This window comes from Trichosurus vulpecula, chromosome 4 (genome assembly GCF_011100635.1).
Source record: "Trichosurus vulpecula isolate mTriVul1 chromosome 4, mTriVul1.pri, whole genome shotgun sequence".
Classification (NCBI taxonomy): domain Eukaryota; kingdom Metazoa; phylum Chordata; class Mammalia; order Diprotodontia; family Phalangeridae; genus Trichosurus; species Trichosurus vulpecula.
In genome coordinates this window covers 280984093-281004609 of record NC_050576.1, presented here as the reverse complement: position 1 = coordinate 281004609, position 20517 = coordinate 280984093, and the positions used below count along the sequence as shown (strand labels likewise).

Genomic DNA, 20517 nt, shown 5'->3' with positions numbered 1-20517 from the left:
TTCTCCGGAAAACGGCGGCTTCTCCGAGCCGGGCTTGTTCTCCTCTAGCCTGCCCCCGCCTGTGGGTGTGGGGGGCGGGGGGCAAAGAGGGCAACAGTTCGGCGCTGGGCCGGGAATAGGGGAGCGCCGCCAGGGACACCAGACAGTAAGGGAACCACAACCGAATCAAAGTCCCTCTTTTATTCAATGCCGTCCATCTGTACACGGCCCTATAGCGTGAGCTCCGCCACTCCAGACCCAAAAGTCACCATAGCAATTCGGTCAGTGGTTCCAGGTGCCCGGCGTGGAGATACTGAATCCCAGCATGCAACGCGCAAGCGATGGGCCGGAGGGGACCGGCGACCCCGCCCCTACGCGCTGCATGCCGGAAACTGTAGTCCTGACGGGTAGTCCGAGCCCTGGAGCAGAGCCTGCCCCACTTGCAAAGCAGTAGATAGGGAGGGGAGGGAGGTGGGGCAGGGGCGACAGCAGCAGCAGGGCTTAGAATGGAAGGACCTACAGGAGGCTCCGAGGGGCCCACCTATGAAGGGGGGAGGGCCAAAACCTAGGAAGTCAGAAGCTCCAAAGTCCTGCTCCTGTAAATAAAAAAAAGCAAAAACCCAAAACAAAACATAGCCTTCCCCCAGGGTCTCGAGGGCTGGCTTTAGCCAGAGGGAGCTGTGCAAAGCAAAAGCCAAGCCCTAGCAGGGGCAAACACACAAGCTCCGGGGGAGCAGGGGGGGCAGGCAGGGCCAGGAGGGAGGGCAGGATGTTTCCTTGATCACTTAGCTCCCCTCCTCCCACCAAAATGAGGAGGGGGGAGGGCCTAGGCACAGCTTCCTCACGGTTGGCACAGGCACCCCAGTGGGCAGGTCAGGGAGGTAAGCCTTGGCAGGGCAGGCAGCAGCAGGGGAGAGGTGGCAGTGCTGTGGCCGGGACTTGGGGCTGGTTCCTAGCACCACACTTGGAGAGGATGGGGGTGTGGGGACAAAGCCAGTGTCCAGTGTCCCCGGGCCCTCCAGCTGCCAGGGCCGGCCTTCCACTCTCTGGAACTACTTTGAGTATAGAGTTGGCATCTCCCTTGGCCCCTGCTCAGACAAACACAGCGCAGAGCCAGGCAGCAAATCCGGAGGGATTCCTCCCATTCAGCTGATCTCAGCCACGTGGTGGGCAGGGACAGCTTCTGTTCAATGAGGCCCTGGGGCCTTCCTCAGCCTCAGCTACACCTGCAGAGAGGAGAAAGAGAGGGAGCTTGGCTTAGAGGTAGTTCTGAAACATTCCCTTGATAGTTACAGATGTAAAGGGACAGAAAAGCTGTATTTTTAAGTCTGTGAAAGGAAGCAAACTAGCAACATGATTTTACAGTACTCCAACAAACAGTGAGCACGTCTTCTGTGCGAGGCACGGTGCTAGGCAACCATCCTAATGGGGAGCACTGGTCCTTTCTCTAAGTGCAGAAGTCCCCTGCCTTAGCCTTAAATCCTTGTTTCGTTTTGGAACCTGGTGATACTGTTTCTCAAGGGTATCTTTCATCTTCTGTATTGTGTCAGCCTTACCTTGTGTACCTGGGGTGGCAGCTCATCCTCAGAGCCCTCCTCTGGCACAGGCTCAGGGTGCCTTGCAGCTGACTGCCCATCTTCTGCCCATCCCCCAAGGGGGAGGCGGGAGAAATGAGAGGGAGCCCGGGGCACAGTGCCGGAATCTAGAGAAGAAATCCACAGCTGAGATGAAGTAAGGAAAGTGGGCAAGGAGCAACAATGGCTAATATCTGTATCAGCATGCTTTAGAGTTTTCAAAGTGCTTCATGCTCAGGCTTCATCCTGTGTGGTAACTACTCTGTGAATTGTTATCCCCATATCGATATTTTACAGATGAAGAAACTAAGGCAGTAAGTGATTTGCTCATGATCTTGAGATGCTCAAGTGTAAGAAACAGAACTGGGGTCCAGGACTCGGTTTTCTTTTGTCCCTTGTTCCCAAACCCTCTCTCTTCCTCTACAGGCCTTGTCTCCTCACCAGATTCTCTTTTTCCACCTCACCTCTGGACATCTCATACCTGTGATCCCCCCATAGCGTCGCTGGAAGGCCCCTTGTAGAGCAGTGGTCTCTGGGGCTCCAGGCCGAGGAGCAGCACAAGGATAGCTGGCTGAACGAGGGAGAGTGGGAGGTGCCCGGGACCCCTCTGTTCCCTCTTCAGGGGCGCTTTCCCCACTTTCATCACTCTCTCGTCGGTGCCATACATGCCGCTCTGGTTCTGCCTGGGCTTGCTGTTTGTGCAACTGTGGGCATTAGAGGGCTTAGTCAGCATGGCATCAGAGGAAAAGGCCTATTCCCAATAACCCTTCTAATGTCAAGTTTGCCATTCCCTGGACTGCTGATTCCCACCCACCTCTGCCTCCAGTCCCAGCCTACTAACCTGGTGCATGTAGAGAGCATGAAGGCTCATCTCTGTGGAAGCATACTCCGATAGCACGAGGCTCTGCAGCTGCCCCTCCCACACACTGCTTCCAGAACTGGCTGTCCGGGCATCCACTCTGTTCCCCATATCCCCAAAACACAATTCTTATCCCAAGAGCCTGAGGAGTCTGCTTCTCAAAAGCAGAGCACTCCTCTCCTGGGACCCAGACAAACTCCTGGAGTTGTTCCCCTCTTCTCTCCTCCCTCCCCTCCCCAAATGAGAGTCTGCTGATGAGCTCTGCCCTTCACTCCTGCTCACCCGGAACCGCTCAGAGTGCCAGGTGCTCGAGCTGTGGGGGCCTGGCTAGGTTGCAGCGGAGAGAAAGAACGAAGGGCAGAGGCAACTTCAGCCCGATGTCTGGAACCCTGCAGCTCCCGGGGCAATGGTGGGCCTCGGCATGATGAGCCTGCCACCACATTCGCAATCAGGCTTAGTGGCTACAAAGACGAAGAGTAAGTTTAGAAGATTCGGAAGAAGAGATGATCCCCTCGTTCTCCAAGGTTCTCTCCCTTATAAGAAAATAGGAGGGCCTGGCTCTAATCCTCCCTCCCCCACTCTAGATGTCACAGACCAAAGGCCCAGGGTCAACCCCTGTACAATGAAGGCTGGACTGGATGAGGCTCTGATGTTGTATGCACTGGGCAGGGTCTGTGAGTTTCTCTGCCAACCCAAACCACCTGGGGCCCATACACCTTCATGCTCAGGCTTTACCTTTCCCACCTCCTTGTTCTCAAGACATACCTCTGACTCAGACTGTAAGGACTGGATAGAAGTGAAGAGAGCATTTTCAGGAAGGGGTCCCCCTGAAGGGACACCAGCTGCAGCTCCATCTCGCTGAACCTGTTCCTTGAGGAAACCCAAGAAGGCTGTGCTCTCACGAGGTGGCTGCCAGCCAGGATTAGTGATGGCAAAGTGCATAAGTGACAGCTCTGTCTTCCCATCCTCTGCCTGCTGGTAAACTGAGGCCTCTGTCTGGCCCCCAGACATCCACTGCAGATGGAGGAAATTGTGATTTAGAGAAGCTATGGGTCTCCTCACTCATGAACCCCTTCACTTGTCCCTGCCGTGACAGCCTTCCCCTGCCTGACAGGGAGCCAATTGGCAGCTCTGTAACTTGCTAGGGGAGTGGGGGGGGACACAACCATCAATGACAGGGATCTCCATGAGCTCTCTTCCTCCATCACCTGAGGATGACCATGCTGTCGAACATCCATCTGAGCAAAAGAGCAGGTGTCTCCAACTCCAACTACTTCCACAGTGAAGTTTCGGAAGAAGTCGATTATTTCCAGGGCACGTGGGCGCAAGCAGAAGATTAAGATGAGAGGAGTGACAATGGGACTCAGCAGCTCCTCCACAATGAATACCTGAAATGGAAGGGGCCAGATCAGGTGCCAGGAAAGGCTCAGCTGAGCCGCAGGGGCTCCTCCCCCGACTGCTATCATAGACCCAACCTCAGCTCTCCTCACCGCCTTGTATTGAAAAAGCTGTGCAAACTCATCCCGGGTCTGAGAGCGGTGGGCATTGCCCTGCCAATGGTCAGGCATGTAGTGGATGTGAGCCAAGATTACTCGAAGCAGCTGCTCCGGGCAGAACACCATGTGCTGATCAGGTATGAACGATCTAGAAAAGAGATGAAGAGCCAGGCAGTTGGTCTATTCCTTACTTACCTGCAAACAGCAGAGACCTTCCCCTTCCGCAGCTACCTCTGCAGACATGTCCTCTCTCAATCCTCGATCACCCCCACTCACCTGCAGACAGTGACAGCAACTCCCAGAAGCGTGACAGTCGTGAGCACATGCTCTACAGCAAGCACATCTTCATCATAGATGGTGAGAGCGATGAGCACCGCCAGGATGGAACCAGCAAAGAAAGCGCCGTTCTTGGCCAGTAGCGTGAGAAGTGGAGAAAGAAAGCAGTTCATGTACTTGGAGGCTGGCTTGTAGCCCCTGTTGAGGCGTGACTGCAGCTCATGCTCCAGCTCATTGAAGTGGCGAAGGTAGCACCGACCATAGAGGGACCAGCAGCGGGCACCCAGGGCCCCCGGCTCCCGTTTCAGCACCTCTGTGTAGCTGAAGAAGGCGTAGAGAATCTGCCAGATCAGGATGAGAGGGCAGAGAAGGAAATTGGCAATGCCAATCCAGAGGATGCGGGTGCTGAGCCGCTGGGCCAGCTCCAGACGCTGACCACCTCGCTTGTACTCAGCCTTAAGGCTCCATTCGTTAAGAAACAGGGAGCCAGGCCCCCAAAAAAGAATGAGCTCAAAGTTGTACTTGAGGCCACGAGTGAAGAACACGGCTTCCCCCAGGCCAGGCAGCCGGAAACGCAGTGGCAAGAGTGACTTATTGACAAGTGCCACCATGTAGTTTTGGAAGCGTAAGATACGGTGGTAGATGTCCAGCTCTGTCAGCTCCCGCTTGTGGATGCAGATCTGGTGCTCCTTTTGTGTCTGCACAATCCTCGCCTGTACCTCTTGCCATGTGCAATATGGAAGTGTGGACTGAAAAAAGCAAGGGCAAGGGCCCAGGAAGCTGAGCTCCTTTGTCCCTCCCACCATCTCCCCATCTTGGCCTCCCCCAGCCTGTCTTACCATAGGGATGCGAAGTGCCTGCAGGTAGAAGGAATGAATTTCCCAGTAGCAGCAAACATTGTAGATGAACTTGATAAGTCGGTGGATCCAGAAGACGCCAGCAATTACCAGAATGGAGATAAGGGAGCCGTTCTCTTGGATTCTGGTGAGAAGGGGAGCCAGTATGTAGCACTCTGACCCACCTGCCTCCCTACCTTTTGTACAGACTGCCCTTGAAGGCCATTCTGCAAGCCTGTTGCTACGTCTGGGCTTGTGTTCTAGGGCAGGGTCGGCATCCTACACACACCTTCCCTCCAACTGACTGTATGACGGTAGCCAAGGTGGCTACCAGTTTTACCTTCAACATGCACTGGCCCATGTTAAGGAAAAAAGCAGCAAAATGTGCTCAGGAACAAGTGCTATCCAAGTGAGACACACACACACTGAGGCTGACATATAGACTTAAAACTTCTCTTCCCAAAGAGTAAGTTTCACAGGGAAGGTTTTATATCTTACACACATGAGGAACACAATGTCATCAATTAAAAACAATTTACAGAAAAAGGGCATCTTCAAAGGAAAGGAACATCAACTAAGGTGTAGCTGTCTTTCTGTTATCAGTAGGGTCTTGCATAATTACGACAGAGTCTCAAGCTTAAAACGTTATTTTGAATTCCTAAGGCCCCTTGCTGCCTGGTCCAGCTAATGCACATTGCCCAAATAACAAGTGAAGCTTTCTAGCATCTATATCACCTAGGGCCCTTACCTGGCACTGCAAACCTGGGCAGGCAGGAAAGCATCTGGCAGTGTGACTTTGACAGGATCACTGGGGTGCAGACTGTGATTCACCATCTTGTTAGCAAAGAGGATGTCATAGTCCACACAGCTGACCAGAAAGGTGGTGAAGGCCACCACAAAGAGGAACTGCCTAAGGGGAGAAAGAAGCAGGAAGGTGCTTCTATCTCCTAGTGTCAGGGAAACACCAGCGAGACATAAAGGAGATGAAAAGGACATGTAGGTGGTGAGGGATAGGATAAAGAAGCCAAAAGGAGGAAGTGTGGCTCCAGCTCAGAGGCCATGTCCACTATCTTTGGGCTGAATGGTCTATATGGAATCAGGAGGATGAAGCCCTTCACACTTCAGTCTACTTACATGAGTTCAAAGAGCTCCCCAATGAGCATGCAGGTAAAGCCATTCTTCTGGTGAAGGTTATAGACGTGTGGCCGTTAAGAAAGCACTTGGAGTGAGTGAGGGACCAGGATCTCATAAAGAAGGTGGGTCCCAAAGACACATCAACTACAACCAGGACATCTTCCTCTTAACCCTTAACCCTCTTAACTCCATCTCTGCTCCTAGGAGTACAGTCTCAATGCTACCCCCTCCTCGCCTTGAATTTGGGTATAGTCACCTCTCCCATAACCCAATACCAAAGGATATCCGAGAGAAAAAGAGGTCAAGGTTTTCAATGTGATGCCAAGGTGCTGTGAAAATAAGGAGAAGGAAGTCAGGACACCCCTTCCCTGCCCACCAAGGGGCATCCCAAGCTGCCTCAACACCCTCTTCCCAGGGACTCACACTTGCTGCCCTCAGGGACATGCACTAGCAAGTCCTCTTCTCCAGGGGGTGAGTCACTGTAGGAGGCCTCCAGCCGTTGGTACTCTGTGTCAAACTGTGCCATCACCACCGCCTACCTGCCTTGTCCACCTCAAAAGAATAGAGAAAAATGGGGGATATTTTTGGTTCAGCACCTAAATCTTCCAAATTGAACAAAGAGTGGAAAGACTTCTAAAACAATCTTTATCACCAGCTTCCTTTCGGAATGAGGCTTTATAGTGTAGAGGGAAGAGCCCTGATTTAGGAGTTGTGATTCCTGGCTTCAGCTAAGTCACTCAACAAGGCTTTATGGAGTTTTTACTGGCCTTTGCTAGGATATTGCTGATTTTTAGGTGTGGCCTGTCAAGTGGGAATGAGTTTCACTTTCGCTTAAAGGGATAACAGATTTTTCCCCCTACTCTACCTAAGAGTATCCTCAGTCTTTTATAAGAATAAAAGTGGCAATCATGCTTGCTTGGTTGACCTATTGATTAATCACCGATAAGGAAGCACTTCATGAACAAAGGGTTTACATAACTCTTAGGGAACCTACCAGCTCCATGGACAGCATTTGCTCCACTCCAGTGTTTGATGCCCAAGTAGTTCTGCAGCTGCAGGAGGAGGTGTCAGACAGACAATGGAGGTGGGAGGAGGAATGAGGCTAACAGAGGAAAATGAAGCTAGGGACAGATCACCCCAAGAGGAGGCTGGCTGGGCACTAGTGGTGGTAGTAAGTACTTCCTCCGCCTATGTGGGCAGCACAGCTAGCTACTCTGAGTTTCGGGACCCCAGGACACGTTCTATCCGCCTTAGGAGCACCTAAAATCGGTGTAGACCCCAGGTCAGGGTGCCCAGGCTGCCTCTGCCCCTGAGCCTTATTAACTGACCTTCTAGGGGCCACTCTGACCGTACCCATACGGGGCTAAAGTGAAGCCCTCCTGGAATACGCTTCCCTTTCTGGAACTCGTCGGCAGACGCGCCCGCACCTAGTCCTGCCCCCCTCCCCCCCTCCACGGTCCAGGCAATGCCTTCCAGAGCAGACCCAGGGTCGGCCTCAGGGTCACCGCAGCCACGGGGTCAGGTTTCCCCCGGGCCGCCTCCTTCCCGGCTTGGCCTTCGGAGCTCTACGAGGAGGGGCCTTTCCCAGGCCCGCCCCGCCCCCTGCCCACCGCTCCGGGGCCGCGAACACTGACCCCGCGCTCCGGGACCCCCACCTCCCGCCCCCTTCCCGGAGCGCGCCCCCGCCCGCGCGTGCCCAGTTATCAAAACACCCGGAGCGCGCGTCCCCGCCCGGTTCCCCCCAATTACCCGCCGCACGCGCGCCCCCGCTCCTCCTCCCCCACAATTTCCCCCCTCCAGCCCCGGTCGTTCCGGGCTCAGTGGGCACGTACGCCCCGTCCTGTCCCGGGCTCTCCGTCGCCGGTTACCGGTCCTCTGCTCCTCCTTAAGCCCAGGCAGTGGTGGAAGTGCTGGCGTCCAGGGCTTCGACTCCGGCCCCAATCCTGAGCACTAGGCCGGGCTGATGCCACTCATTGTCTCCCGCAGCCAGTCGGACCAATGACTACAGGGGGTGGAGATGCGACAACCAATCGCTTGCTATGGGGGTGGGACATGTGGCGTGTAGCGGGTGGAGATTTAGCGGAACCAATACAAGGCTACTTAGAGGGCGAGGCTAAGAGACGGCGCCGCGGAATGTCCTTCTTGGGGCCCCGTAGTGACGGACCCGAGGTGGTGTTTCTGGGATTTGAGTGGGACTGAGGCGCCGTGGGCAGGGAGGGCCACGCACCGAGGACCTTCCCGTGGGCCGCGCCGACACTGTGCAGTCACCGCCTGAGCCCGTCGCCCTGGTAACGGGCAGGTGGCTAGGGGCCCCAGTCGCGCCCCGGCTGCTGAATGTGGAAGCTGAGGCGCTCGCTGCCGCCATGCCGCCCGGCCCGGTTCGAGCCTCACCTCCGGCCTCCGTGTCCGTGTTTGACCTCGGGGCGGGCGACCCGCTCCTGCAGGGCCTACGCCTAGTGGGCCGGGCGCAGGGAGAGGCTTTGGCCCGGGCCCCGGCTGGCCCAGGTAGTGAGGGCCCCCGGAGGGTTGGGGCGGGGGAGGGTTCCTAATACTGGCTCCTGTCGGGGGAGGGGCTACTCCCCGGGCACCCGGCCCCTCCTGTAACTGCGTCCCTTTTGTGGGAGGATGCGACGGCTGTGCTGTACACAAATCCTGTTTCGGAATCTGAAATCACAACTTGGGTGTACGGGTTTTGGGTTTTTTTTTTCTTGGCAAAAATACAGAATTCCCCACGAACTCCTAGCACCCTCAGTGCTCTTTAAGTGGATTTTAAGAGTTCACCCTGGACAGCGCTTTTCGGGAACATCTGCTGCACCGGATGAGCCGGGGTCTTGTGCAGGTCGGGGGAGAAGGGCCGGAGGCCTAGTTAGCGCCGGTTCTGTTTAGCGGTCACTGTCCGGTGGTCCCCGGGACGTTCTTGAGGTTCCCTCTCTTCACTCCAGAGTCAGAGAAGGCGGCCAGCCCCAGGGAGCAGGACGTCCCCGGGGGGCACGTGCCCAAGGGGCACAGCGAAGTCTCCGATCGCATGTTTTGTTCGGCCTGCATCCAGTCCTTCCAAAGCCGCCAGGATCAGGTACCGGACTGCAGCGGGCGGGGCAGGGGCCGGTGATCCGGTGGAGCTGGGGCTCATGCCCAGTCGGCTTTCCCGTTGTCTTTCCCCCAGAGGGAGCATTACACGTTGGATTGGCATCGTTTTAATCTGAAGCAGCGCCTCAAGGGCCAACCTCCCCTGTCTGCCCCCGAATTTGAGAAGCAGAGCAGTTCAGGTGACCAGTGGGGACAGGTACAGCCCGTGGAGGGGTTCAGCCGGGGAATCTGGGGAAGGTCTGAGGGGTATAACACAAGTTCCCCTCCTTGTCCCTAGGAGACTTCTCCAGCATCTCGGGTTCAGAAGACTCCGACTCAGACTGGGACACAGAAAAGGCTGAGTTAGAGGGCTTAGATCCATTGAATGAGGAGGTGGTGAGGCTGGGGAGAGCAGACTCCCACCTCCCCCGTCTCGCACACCGGGTCCTCTTCTGTAATGCTCAGGGCCAATTCCTCTCTGCCTTTCGATGTCTCCTGGGGCCTCGTCAGGCAAGTAACTCCCTCAATTTCTTTGTTGGCTCCAACCCTTTTGTCCCTTCTATCCTAGACTTCCATTTTGTATATTTATCTCTCACCTCTTCCCTGAGTTTGGACCGATTGAACAAACGTTAAACACCTGCTGCGTGCCAAGCACCGTGCTAAAGGGGCACACATGGGAATGGTGGGGAACCTGTAATCTGGAGGCCACATGTGGCCCTCTAGGTCCTCAAGTGCTTCGCTTTGGATAAAAACTTTACAGAACAAATCCCCAGTTCTGTGGTTTGGATTCAGGCAAGGGGCTGCACTTGAGGACCTAGAGGGCCACATGTGGCCTCAAGGACACAGGCTCCCCACCCCTGAGGTAGTCTGTACTTTGGTGGTGGCATGGTAATAATAATAGCTTGCATTCATATAGCACGTTAAAGTTTGCAAAGTCTTTTACAAATATCTGTCTTCACAACAACCTTGGGAGGTTGGTGTTACTATTACCATCCTCATTTTACAGATGAGGAAATTGAGACTGAGAGAAGTTAAGTGACTTTTCCAAGGTCATACGGTGTCTGAGGCTGGATTTGAACTCAGGTCTTCCTCACTCCAGGGCCAGTACTATACTGTACCACCTAGGGGCTTCTAAGAGTGAATTGTTAAGTCCTGAAAGCAGATTGCAGAAGATACAACAGGCTGAGCTTGTTTTTTTTTTCTTTATTTTCGTAGGACCCCACAGAGGAGGCAGAATTCTTGTTGCAGACCCTACAGGGTGGGGGTCCTCAATGCTGTGTGGTCCTCATGGCTGCAGCTGGTCACTTTGCTGGTGCTGTCTTCAGAGGGTAATAAACAGGAATTGAATGGGGTATTGAGATGAATCCAGGATTAGTTTCTCAGAAAAGCCCTCTGACCTTCAGGACTGAATATACTGTTTATAGGAGAGAAGTAGTGACACACAAAACATTTCACCGCTACACTGTCCGGGCACGACGGGGGACAGCCCAGGGCCTTCAGGATGCCCGAGTTGGAGGTTCTCGTTCTGCTGGAGCCAACTTGAGGCGCTACAATGAAGCTGCACTATACAAGGTGGGTCATTAAGACCCCTCAGAATCTCTTCTCAAAATTTTCTTTTCCTTTGATTCAATTTCTTCAAACATAAGTGGAATAGGAAGGATTTTGCCCCTTTATTTTTTTTAAATAATTATTGCTTTTTCCTTAGGAGAAATTTTAGAGTGGAAATCTCCAGGGGCATTACTCCCTTTAATTTTTAACCCTCCTATGTCTTCCCCTCAATCTATGATTCCTGAGTCACTGTCTGGCCAGAGGATGGAACATAGCCTGTGGAGCTGAGCTGCTGTCTCTTCTAGGAGGTGCGCGAGCTGCTGGCAGGGCCAGGCTGGGCAGGGCCACTGGGGGAGGCAGGGACTATACTGCTGCGAGCTCCCCGATCTGGCCGGGCTCTCTTCTTCGGGGGCCATGGAGCACCACTGCACCGGGGGGATCCCCGTGTCTGGGATATTCCCCTTGCTACTCGTAGACCCACCTTCCGAGAGCTTCAACGTGTACTTCAGGTGCTGGCCATGGTGCACATTCATGGTGAGAGCTTAGCCCAGATCATCAGATTTTTCTTCCTATTCCCTGACCCAAATTTCTGGGAAAAGGGAACCATTTGGTCCCTATGGGGCTCCCCAGCCACATCTTCATGGTGAGGACCCTGGTATTCCTTATCCTGAGCCTACTGGGGAGCCTACTGGTCACAGCCTCCTGTTTTGGTACAGGAGAAGACCCAAGGGAAATGACCAGATTGGATTCTCCTCAGGCTGACTGGAAAGTGAAAAGTGAGAAAAAGAAGATGACCAGTCAGGAGAAGGATCCGAGTGATGATGAGGTGCTTGGGCCAAGTGGTGAGTCTCTTCCTTGTCAAGTACAAAGAGTTTGTCTCATGCCTTAAAGAACTTCTCTCCCCCTCCAGGTGTTTCAGCAAAAAGGTAGCAGAATTTGAGTTCATCTTCCTCTTTTCCCATGAGGATATCTATTTTTCTGTTGTGCCCTACGCATATACTTTCTATCACTAGCTTCCCAGTTCAAGTTTGTGCTTTACTCTGGGAGAGACAGTAGAGATGGGTGTCTGCCAGGGTAGCTTTGATTTTCAGGGAGAGAATGAGGAGCCACAGCCTGTTTTGGTGACTTCTCAGGCCAGACCTGCTGTATGTCTCTGATCATAAACTACTGTACTGACAAGATGTCATTAAAACAAAGCTACGAGCCTTTGGTTTTGCTAGTATTCACTCTCCTGGGTTTGCTTCTATGAATTTCTGTCTTCCTCTGTCCCTGCTGGGCTGATCTTCACAGTATTGACTGGCAGTTTCTGTGTTTAATATGGTAGTTATTAATGATTGACAGTGTTTTTTTTTTAAATTATGCTCTCAGTGATAGGGTTTATCTATCTTTATACATTCTCACGTACCCAAGTAGCTCACAGATGCCATCATCACATCCTTACAACTGCTAATGTGACACTCCATTTTTTTCTTCAGGGTCTGAAGGAGAAGGCAGCTCTCCTGTGGAGCTAGAGCTGGTGGAGTTGACCCTGGGAACCCTGGATCTTTGTGAGTTTGAATTATTGCCCAAGAGGAGAAGAAGAAAAAGGAAGAAGAAGAGCCAGGAGGCTGGGGCTGGGGTAGAGATGGCTTTACACTCTCCCCAAGAAACTGTGCCCCTTTCACAGACAATCCAGGAAAACATGGTACCTCTGCAGCCTTCCCAGGAGGAGGCTAGGACCACAGGGCAGCAGGAGCTGTGGGATGCTCTGTGGGCAGCCTGCCGTGCAGGAAATGTTGGAAAACTGAAACACCAGCTGGAGGCTCTCCCCTCCGACACGACAGTCCTCTCTCTGGTCAGTGCCCCATTGGGCTCTGGTGGTTCCACCCTGCTACATGCAGCAGCTGCAGCCGGCAGGGGACTAGTGGTCCAACTACTGCTGGAGAACGGTGCCGATCCCACAGTCAGGTTCGTGAAGGAAAGTGAATTCCAACACCGAGACCTTTGAGCTGGATCCTTTTTCTCCCTAAGTGACACTGAGGAGAATGGGCACCGACCTGGTTCTCTTTTCATTCCACAGGGATTCCTGTGCCCGGCCCCCATACGCAGTTGCAGCTGACAAAATGACACGTAATGAATTCCGCAAGTTCATGGAGAAAAATCCAGATGCCCATGATTACAGCAAAGCCCAAGTGAGAGCTGGGAGGGTGAGGGGGCAGGAGGAGACTAAGCCTCATGTAGCATTTAGCATCTGAAAACTTCTCTAGATTCTTGTGGAGGGTTTCCCCTGAGCTAGGGTGGGGCTTAACTTATACCTTCCTTGAAACTCCCTAGGTCCCAGGGCCCCTGACAGCAGAGATGGAGGCGAATCGAGCTGCTCGTCGTCGTGAGCAGAAGGCATCTCGGCGGCTTCGGGAGGAGCAGCGTCGCCAACAACAGGAGCAGGAGAAGCGTGAGCAGGAGGAGCAGCAGAGATTTGCTGCCCTCAGTGACCGTGAGAAGGTGAGATGGTAGCTTCAAGAGTTTTCCTTCTATCCAACCCTGCCATTTCCTTAGAAATGTGGCACTTTATCCATTCTGAAGTTCTTTTCCATTGGGGTCCCTTCTGCAGTGGTGGGTGTCTCATCTTTACTGTGGCTTACTCTTCTCAGAGAGCTTTGGCTGCTGAGTACAGACTGGCTGCCCAGCTTGGGACTCCAGCTCCTCCAATTCCTAGCCTCTCCAACACAAGGTACAGGGGATACGGGTGGGAGTGGATAGAGCACAGTATCCTCAGGACTGTTGGGAAGTGGGGTGAGAGGACAGTGCCTAGCAGGCAGGAGTTTGGGGAGAGTTTATGGGGAGACTCGACTACCTGCCCAGCTCTCTTTTTCTTCTCTTCAGGCGCTGTTGGGGTTGTGGGGCCTCTCTTCAGGGCCTTGTCCCCTTTCACTATCTTGACTTCTCCTTTTGCTCTACACGATGCCTGCAGGAGCACCGCCAGGGAGGAAGGCCACTGTCCTGACCTTTCAGCAGCCCTCCCTAGGCCTATTGGGGGGAGGGAGCTCCAAAGGAAATGGAGTCAGGCTGGTTTTCGGTTTCTCCTCCAACTCCTGCTCCACCCTCACTCATACCTCTGTTGTGCTACCAAAGAAGGATGCAAAAAGTCAGAGGGAGGAGGGAGTGTCAGAGGAGTCCAAGCAAAAACACTGCCAGAGACGTGTGTGGAGGGAGAAGGGTATGGAGTCTCTGAAATTTAATGCAATAAAGTTGGATAAAGAAACAGCATTTCAGTTGGACATCTCCAACCTCTCTGCCAAACCAGGCATCAGGAAAAGCCACAGAACCACACCTCACACCCAGGGCCTGGGATGGCCCTTCCCTAGGGCAGTCAGCTGAAGGTCAGCAACAGTGTATTTAGTGTATAGTGGCATTGAGGAGAGGTCTGTCCAGAAACTGGATTTGAGTCCCAGGAGGTGCATGCTCCAACTCCAGCAGTTTGATGCTGTTGGGGGCACCTGTGGGCAAAAGTAGGGGTCCTGGCACGTAGAGTGATTGTTGTGGGCCCCGTTTTGTCCAGTAACGGCCCAGATTAAACCCATTGATCCAGACTTGGCCCTAGTGGGAGAAGGGAAGGGTCAGTACTCCTTGTGAATAGACAAGTCCCCTCCCTGGGACTCTCAGATAAGGTAGGGAAGAAACTATCCTCAGGGTTATTACCTTCCCTTCACACACACACACCCATCCTCCATGCTTTCCCACCAATACCTTGGTCCAACTTGGAAGGTATAGAAATGTGTCCCAGGCAGGACCTGGGAGTCGAAAAGTTGCAGAGTAGAAGGCAGGGCCAGAGGGAGACTTCATATCGTGCTTTGGGGTCTCAAATACCCTATTATCTGAGTCCATAAGGGCATCAATATTCAGAGGAAAGAGCTTCCAGTCAGTGAGGACAACTTTCCCCAGGACCAAAGGCTGTATCAGGCCCTGTGGGGTGGGCAAATGAAACTTATTCTCTACCTACCAAACTCCTAGACCAAACCTAATTTAGCAATTCCAAGCACATAGGCAGGAAAAAGCTGTTCTCTCTGTCCCATTTTCTTTCCCCCACCTCCTACCACTTCCCTTTCCCTACAGGATCTTGATGGGTTCCCCACTGAGTCAGTGATGTGACTTTAAAAGCAGAGGATCAACAGGGGGAGGGTCAGAGTGATTCCTAGCTGCCCCACCTTAAAGTCACTGACATTGAATCCAAAGCTGATCCTCCCCATATTCTCCAGCAGCACATCCAACGTGGATCCCGCCTGCCCAGTCAAAAACAGTGCTTCTTCCTTGTCTCGTTCCATAATCCCCTGAAACACCTGTGACCAGGACAGGGAAATAAGTGGAAGCTAGTATGGGCCTCACTGCTATTCCTCTGTCTTATCACAGAAGCCATACCAAGGCCCTCCCAGGGCAAGGAGAGCTTCCCCACAGCTCCCAGTCACCTCCACCCCCTCAACACAAAGAGAAAGGTTTAGGCTAGCCATCCTGAAATAGGGAGCAGAGGGCAGCAAAGAGGAGCAGGGAGGTTTGTCAGAGTGGGAGGCAGGTGGGCTCAGGAGGTGGAGACCTTGAGGGGTCTTGGAACTGAGTTCTTACCCCATCCAGCATCACATAGGCACGGTCATGGATACCATTGTTCTGGACCCAGAGTTGAGTTGGTTTTGTCAAGTTCTGGGGCAGCCATGTCCGGTACAGTAAGAAGCCATAATCCTAGTATTGAGGAAAAAAGAAATTAAGGTGGGCTATGAGAAAACACATGGGGTATTTTAAGGGACTCTGGGGACATGGAGCAGGGTTAGATACTTGGATAAGGCTGTTGAAGGGTGTCTGGCCAGCTGGAGAAGAGTAGGTTGCCTCACCTGCTTGACAGCCTCAAAAGTTAGGGGTAAATGGGTGTGGATGGGCTCATCAGGACACAGGACATGTAGAAAGTCCAGCAGACCACCATCCTATTTGAAAGCAGAGGGAAATTTGGAAAGAACAGAAAAGGGGTAGCTAGAGGGGAACTACGGAAGAGGGAAGGAGTCCTCAAAGATGGAACTAAATGAAGAAGTGGGATGAGGTCTCACCAGCTTCAGGGTCACAGGTCCAAACTTCATCTTAGGGCTAGGGAGGGGCAAGGGCCCCAAGGGAAGTTCCTGGAACTAAGCCCAACATTGATTTTGTCAGGAGCCATCAGGAATAAGAAAACCACAACTATAATGACCCACCCCTCCCCAGACCTACACAGGATCCCCTTAAAATCCCCCACATTTTAAGCCTCTTAAGCTCCTCAGGAGAATAACAGGGATCCATAATATTGACAGGCACCTTGCTAATGACCATTCGGATGGCAAGTAGTTTCGGTGTGGGGTCCCCAGCTTCAGAGATAGGTGCATCGTAGTCATAACTGGTCGTGACTGGTAGGTAGACCTTCTTCCAATCAGCACCTGGGAGGTTAGAAGAAAAACTTAGCCCAGCAGCCAGGAGAACTTCTGCCAGCAGAGAGGAGCAGTAGCAATTAGCCTCCTCTTACTTCCCACCCTCAGCTTGTCCTTCAAAGGCAGAATTGTCTCCACTCCTGTGGTTTTGCTCCCAGCTTGTCCTGGACTCACCGTTCCAGTAGCCAAAGTTGGTGCCTCCATGAAACATGTACCTGAAGCAGGGAAGGGGACAGGAGAAACATGGTGTGACTTGCCTAAGTCGTCTGCATTTGGAAGCTCAGCTACCATCCCTAACCCTCTTCCACTGCCCACTTACATGTTCACATTTGCCCCCAACTCCAGGATGTCCTGTAGCACACTAGTCACAGACTTTATATCCTCTGTCGAGTGATTGCCACCCCAGTAGTCCAGCCAGCCTGTATAGTACTCTGAGTTCACCTGGAGAGTTAGATGAAGAGAAAAGATGAGGGATAGAGAAAGGAGAAGGGAACCAACCATAGCCCTCCCTCATAGGCATTGTCTTCTGGCTCCCCTTCCCCGCCCCCCTCACCAGGGGCCCATGGGGCTCATATTTCCGCTGCATGGCAAAGATCTTGGTCATGTTGTCAGCTGCAGTAGGAATGAAGGGGTACATGATGTCACAGGTCAGAGGGCACCTTCCCTAAACCCTACCCATACCCTCTCCTCAGACGACCTGGGCCAAAATCCACAGTGGAATAGAGTCCCTGTAGGGTGCCACAGCTGAGCCCTTCAGGCCCGTCTGTGGTAAACAGGAAGATCTCATCCCCCAGCAGTGCCCGGAATAACCCAGCCAGGTGTCTCATGTATCTATAGTCACAGGCATAATAGCTGCCATATTCATTTTCCACCTGTCAGAGAGATGAGACAGTAAGTTTGGACTGAAAGGTAAAACAGACCTCTTCCCCTAACCTCCCAGACCCCTTTGCTTCTGCACCTGGACACTGATGATGTTGCCCCCATTGTGGTAGAGCCACGGCTGCACCATGGGCAGCAAGACATGGAACCAAGAGTCTACTGCAGCAAGGAAGTCTAGAAGGAAAGAAGTCTGCCTGAGCTCCATTATGACTTTTCTCCCCATTCAGCTATCAGCTTTCCTGGAACACAGATGGTCACAAACCCAGAGCATTCTTCACCTTGGGGCAAAGGTCTCTTCCAGCTCTCCTACCAGTGAATGTGGGAATCACTAAAAACTCAGAACCAAGCAGGCACCCACCTTACAGCTCACTGAGACTCTGACACAGGAAGCCTGGAAGTTCAGCACCTTGGAGTGCTACAAGGAGCCCTTTGTATCAGTACAGGCTTAAGGTGTCAACTGAGGAAAACAGGAAGGAAATGGAAGAGTAGAAGAAAAGAGTGAAAGAGAAGAGCAGACAAAAACCCAGAAACCCATAGAAGGCAGGAAGAGTGGCATGCCACTAACAGGTGTTCCAGATGCCATTCAACAGGAGGGAGCCCTAAGTTTCTTTCTTCTTCCCTAAAGACCAACCAATGCATCTTGTACAGAGTCAGACAGGACAGACTAGATGGAGAGCTGATGGCCTTTGGCACCAGAGTGATTGTGGCTAAGCATCATAAAACCTGCTCCAATTAGCATATATATGCTTAATGACTTGCATCTTGAAGTCAGAGACTTGTTTTTGTGTCACCAATGCTAGTATAGTGCCGTTAAATACTTGTTGGACTGGATTGAAATGGATAAAATACTATTAATTCAGGGAGACAGTCACAAGCCCCCAAAGATTCTGAGCTTCAAAGAAGAGCCATCAATGCCACTAAAGGGTGTAGAGACAGATTTCTCTCCCCTGTGAACAATAAGGAACTGTTTGGAGATTTAAAATCATAAAGGTCTAGTGCCATCTATATTATCTGAATGTAGTATCTTTGAGTTTCCTAGGAAATGTTTCCTTTAGCTCTAAATCATGGAACTGTATGATTGGAAGAGAGCTCAGAGTTATCTAGTCTACCCCGCCCCCCCACCATGTGAATCATGAAACCCTCTACAGTATCTGTAACAAGTAATTGTCCAAGCCTGGCCTTGAAGGCCTCACAGTGATGGAGATTTTCCCCAAGGCCCACTGGCCCACTTCTGGACTACTCTAAGGATATCATCTGAGAATCAGCTCAGGGCAGTGTTTTTTTAACCCTTTTGTACCCATTCTTCCTTTTGTACCCTTTTCAACCCATTCCGTATTACTTGAACCTACTTGATCAAGGAAACTTCCTAAGGAATTCTCCCTAGGAAGGAACCTTATTTCCTGCCCAGCTGAATGACTTGCTAAGAGCAACTGACACAGGTAAGGTGACCACATAAGGTGCCAGGAAACATGATGGGAAAGGCCTCCCTATAGCAAGGTTTCCTGCCACCTGGACCAGCTGAGTCAAGGCCAATTTTCTTTAGGAAGCAACCCAACTAGGTGAGGCCAAATACCAAAAAGCCCTTCTCATTGGCTGAAATGCGCTGGTTAGGATCTATTTACCAGGTCCATTTCAAAGTATCTGGGACAATTACCACTTTCATCATCTCCTGACTTTGTAGTGCCTGACCAGCCAAACTTCTGGTCTTCTTAGTTTTAACTCTGGCCTTTAGTACCCAAACTCACCTGGATCTGAGGTTCTTAGGACAATGTCAGGTTTTCGAAGCAGCCAGGATGGGAGACCACCCTGAGAAGGACATAAACACAAAAATATGGATATAGATAAAAAGGAAATGAGAAGGTAAAGGAAGGACTGATGAGTGAGGGTGGAAAGGAATGGGCTGGGCTGGGCTGGTCAGTAAGAAATGACATGAATGAGCTTCGTCCTGTCCCTTCTCCAACTCACCATTTCCCACTCTGCACAAATGTAGGGGCCTGGTCTCAGAATTACCAACAAGTCCTCACTGGATGCCGCCTTCAGAAATGCCACCAGATCCCGATTGCCTTGGAAGTTGTAGACCCCAGGCTGTGGCTCATGATAGTTCCAAGGCACATAACTGGTGAGAAAAAAAGGTTAAAGGGCCCCACAGTGGGAAGGGGTCCAGGGAGGCTGAGGAGGTAAGGATATTCTACCACTCTTCTTTCCCCTGTCACTACCATTGTGACAAGACACTGTGAGCCCCATATTCTTCCAGTAAATGAGGGGATTGGCCTAGATGGCTGCAATCCTAGGAGCCTTTCTCCCACCGTTTGTCCTCCGCCACCTCTACCCCACTGCCCCAGCCATCTCCCGGCTGCATTCTGCTCTCTTTTCGCCCGCCCAGCCCCCCTAAGAGGGGGTCTCTAGGATCAGGGTTCAGGAAGCCCCTTACACCTGCACCGCGTTGAGGCCGCTCATGCGCATCTTGTGGAGCCGGTCGGACCAAAGCTGGCTGGGGACCCGGGAGTAATGCAAGCTGCCCGACACGTAGCGGAATGGGACCCCATCTAGCAGGAACACGCCCCGATCCCGATCCACCACGAAGGATCTGGGGGCTGCCTAGGGTGAGGCAGGAGAGGCATCTGGTCAGGGACGAAGGATGAGGAAAGGGGTGGGGGTCGCTCGCCGTGCCACTCCTCCCCCCAGCTCCTGTGGACGCACTGGCCCCCCTCCCGCCTCCCGGGGATGCACCGGCCCGCTCCGAGGCCCCTCCCTCCGCTCCCGGGGACGCACTGGCCTGCTCCGAGGCCCCTCCCCGCTGCTCCCGGGGACGCACCGGCCCGCCCCGAGGCCCCACCCCCCGCTCCCGAGGACACTCCCACTCACTCCGAGGCACCGGCCCGGGCTCACCTGGGCCAGCAGGTGGAGCAGGTAGAGTAGCCAGAGCTGCGCCCCGCGGCCCATGGCGTAGCTGGGGCCGATCTCTGCGAAGGCCGCCGGCCACGTCACGTGGTCCTACTCCTGGGCGGGGCGGATCCCCAAGCGCCCCCTCCCCCTGCGGAAGACGTAGTCCCCCACCTCTAGCAAAACGAAACAGAGCAAAACAAAACCCGAAAACCGAGTAGGCTGAACTCATGAGTGGGTGGATGAATGGATGTCTGGGGCATGGGATGAAGCCGCCTCAGGGAGGGGACCGAGGGGGGTGATGCCCAGACCGTGACGGGTGGTGGGGTGGGGCTGGCTTCCCCGAGCCGGGCGGGGACACGGAGCTTGGAGGAGCCCGGTCCGGAGCTCGGGGCTCGGGCCCGACCCCCAGAAGGAGGAGAGGGTCCTCCAAGCGCCAGAGAGGGCGAGGGAAGGGGTGCGGCTGGAGTCCTTCCTAGGGCCCAGCCCCGCTGGCTCCCACGCCTACCTCCAGCGTGGGGGGGGGGCTGCCGGTCCCGAGCATCAAGGCCCTGGCGGGGCTAATGC

General features: G+C 53.3%; 3 protein-coding genes across 4 annotated transcripts; 1 reads left to right on the top strand and 2 right to left on the bottom strand.

The window, feature by feature from the left end:
- Positions 1-165: 165 nt before the first annotated feature.
- Positions 166-8356, bottom strand: ATG9A (autophagy related 9A). 2 transcript variants are annotated; one of them, XM_036758183.1, is made up of 16 exons: positions 8023-8356; positions 7149-7206; positions 6578-6706; positions 6440-6483; positions 6155-6219; positions 5769-5930; positions 5024-5165; positions 4185-4933; positions 3903-4056; positions 3621-3800; positions 3178-3426; positions 2695-2873; positions 2395-2512; positions 2035-2257; positions 1536-1681; positions 166-1205 (listed from the first exon to the last, which is right to left on the bottom strand). In XM_036758183.1, exons 3-16 carry the CDS (start codon positions 6678-6680, stop codon positions 1200-1202), a joined length of 2520 nt encoding a protein of 839 aa, XP_036614078.1. In that variant the 5' UTR covers positions 6681-6706; positions 7149-7206; positions 8023-8356; the 3' UTR covers positions 166-1199. The 2 variants fall into 2 exon arrangements, with proteins under 2 accessions (XP_036614078.1, XP_036614077.1); XM_036758182.1 differs by having other exon boundaries at positions 7987-8351.
- ANKZF1 (ankyrin repeat and zinc finger peptidyl tRNA hydrolase 1) lies at positions 8261-14013 on the top strand. Its single transcript, XM_036758184.1, has 13 exons — positions 8261-8659; positions 9097-9227; positions 9318-9420; positions 9519-9730; positions 10436-10548; positions 10645-10792; positions 11074-11302; positions 11485-11610; positions 12244-12715; positions 12828-12939; positions 13082-13249; positions 13399-13478; positions 13631-14013. Exons 1-13 carry the CDS (start codon positions 8518-8520, stop codon positions 13749-13751), a joined length of 2157 nt encoding a protein of 718 aa, XP_036614079.1. The 5' UTR covers positions 8261-8517; the 3' UTR covers positions 13752-14013.
- On the bottom strand, positions 13952-20418 carry GLB1L (galactosidase beta 1 like). The gene is given in 18 exon segments (XM_036758185.1): positions 13952-14344; positions 14495-14710; positions 14953-15084; positions 15365-15478; positions 15628-15717; positions 15838-15912; positions 16079-16197; positions 16363-16403; positions 16508-16629; positions 16742-16800; positions 16886-17060; positions 17147-17241; positions 18813-18873; positions 19033-19183; positions 19499-19665; positions 19957-20013; positions 20015-20143; positions 20145-20418. Coding segments are annotated over 18 exon segments (2073 nt in total). The 5' UTR covers positions 20214-20418; the 3' UTR covers positions 13952-14143.
- Positions 20419-20517: the final 99 nt, after the last annotated feature.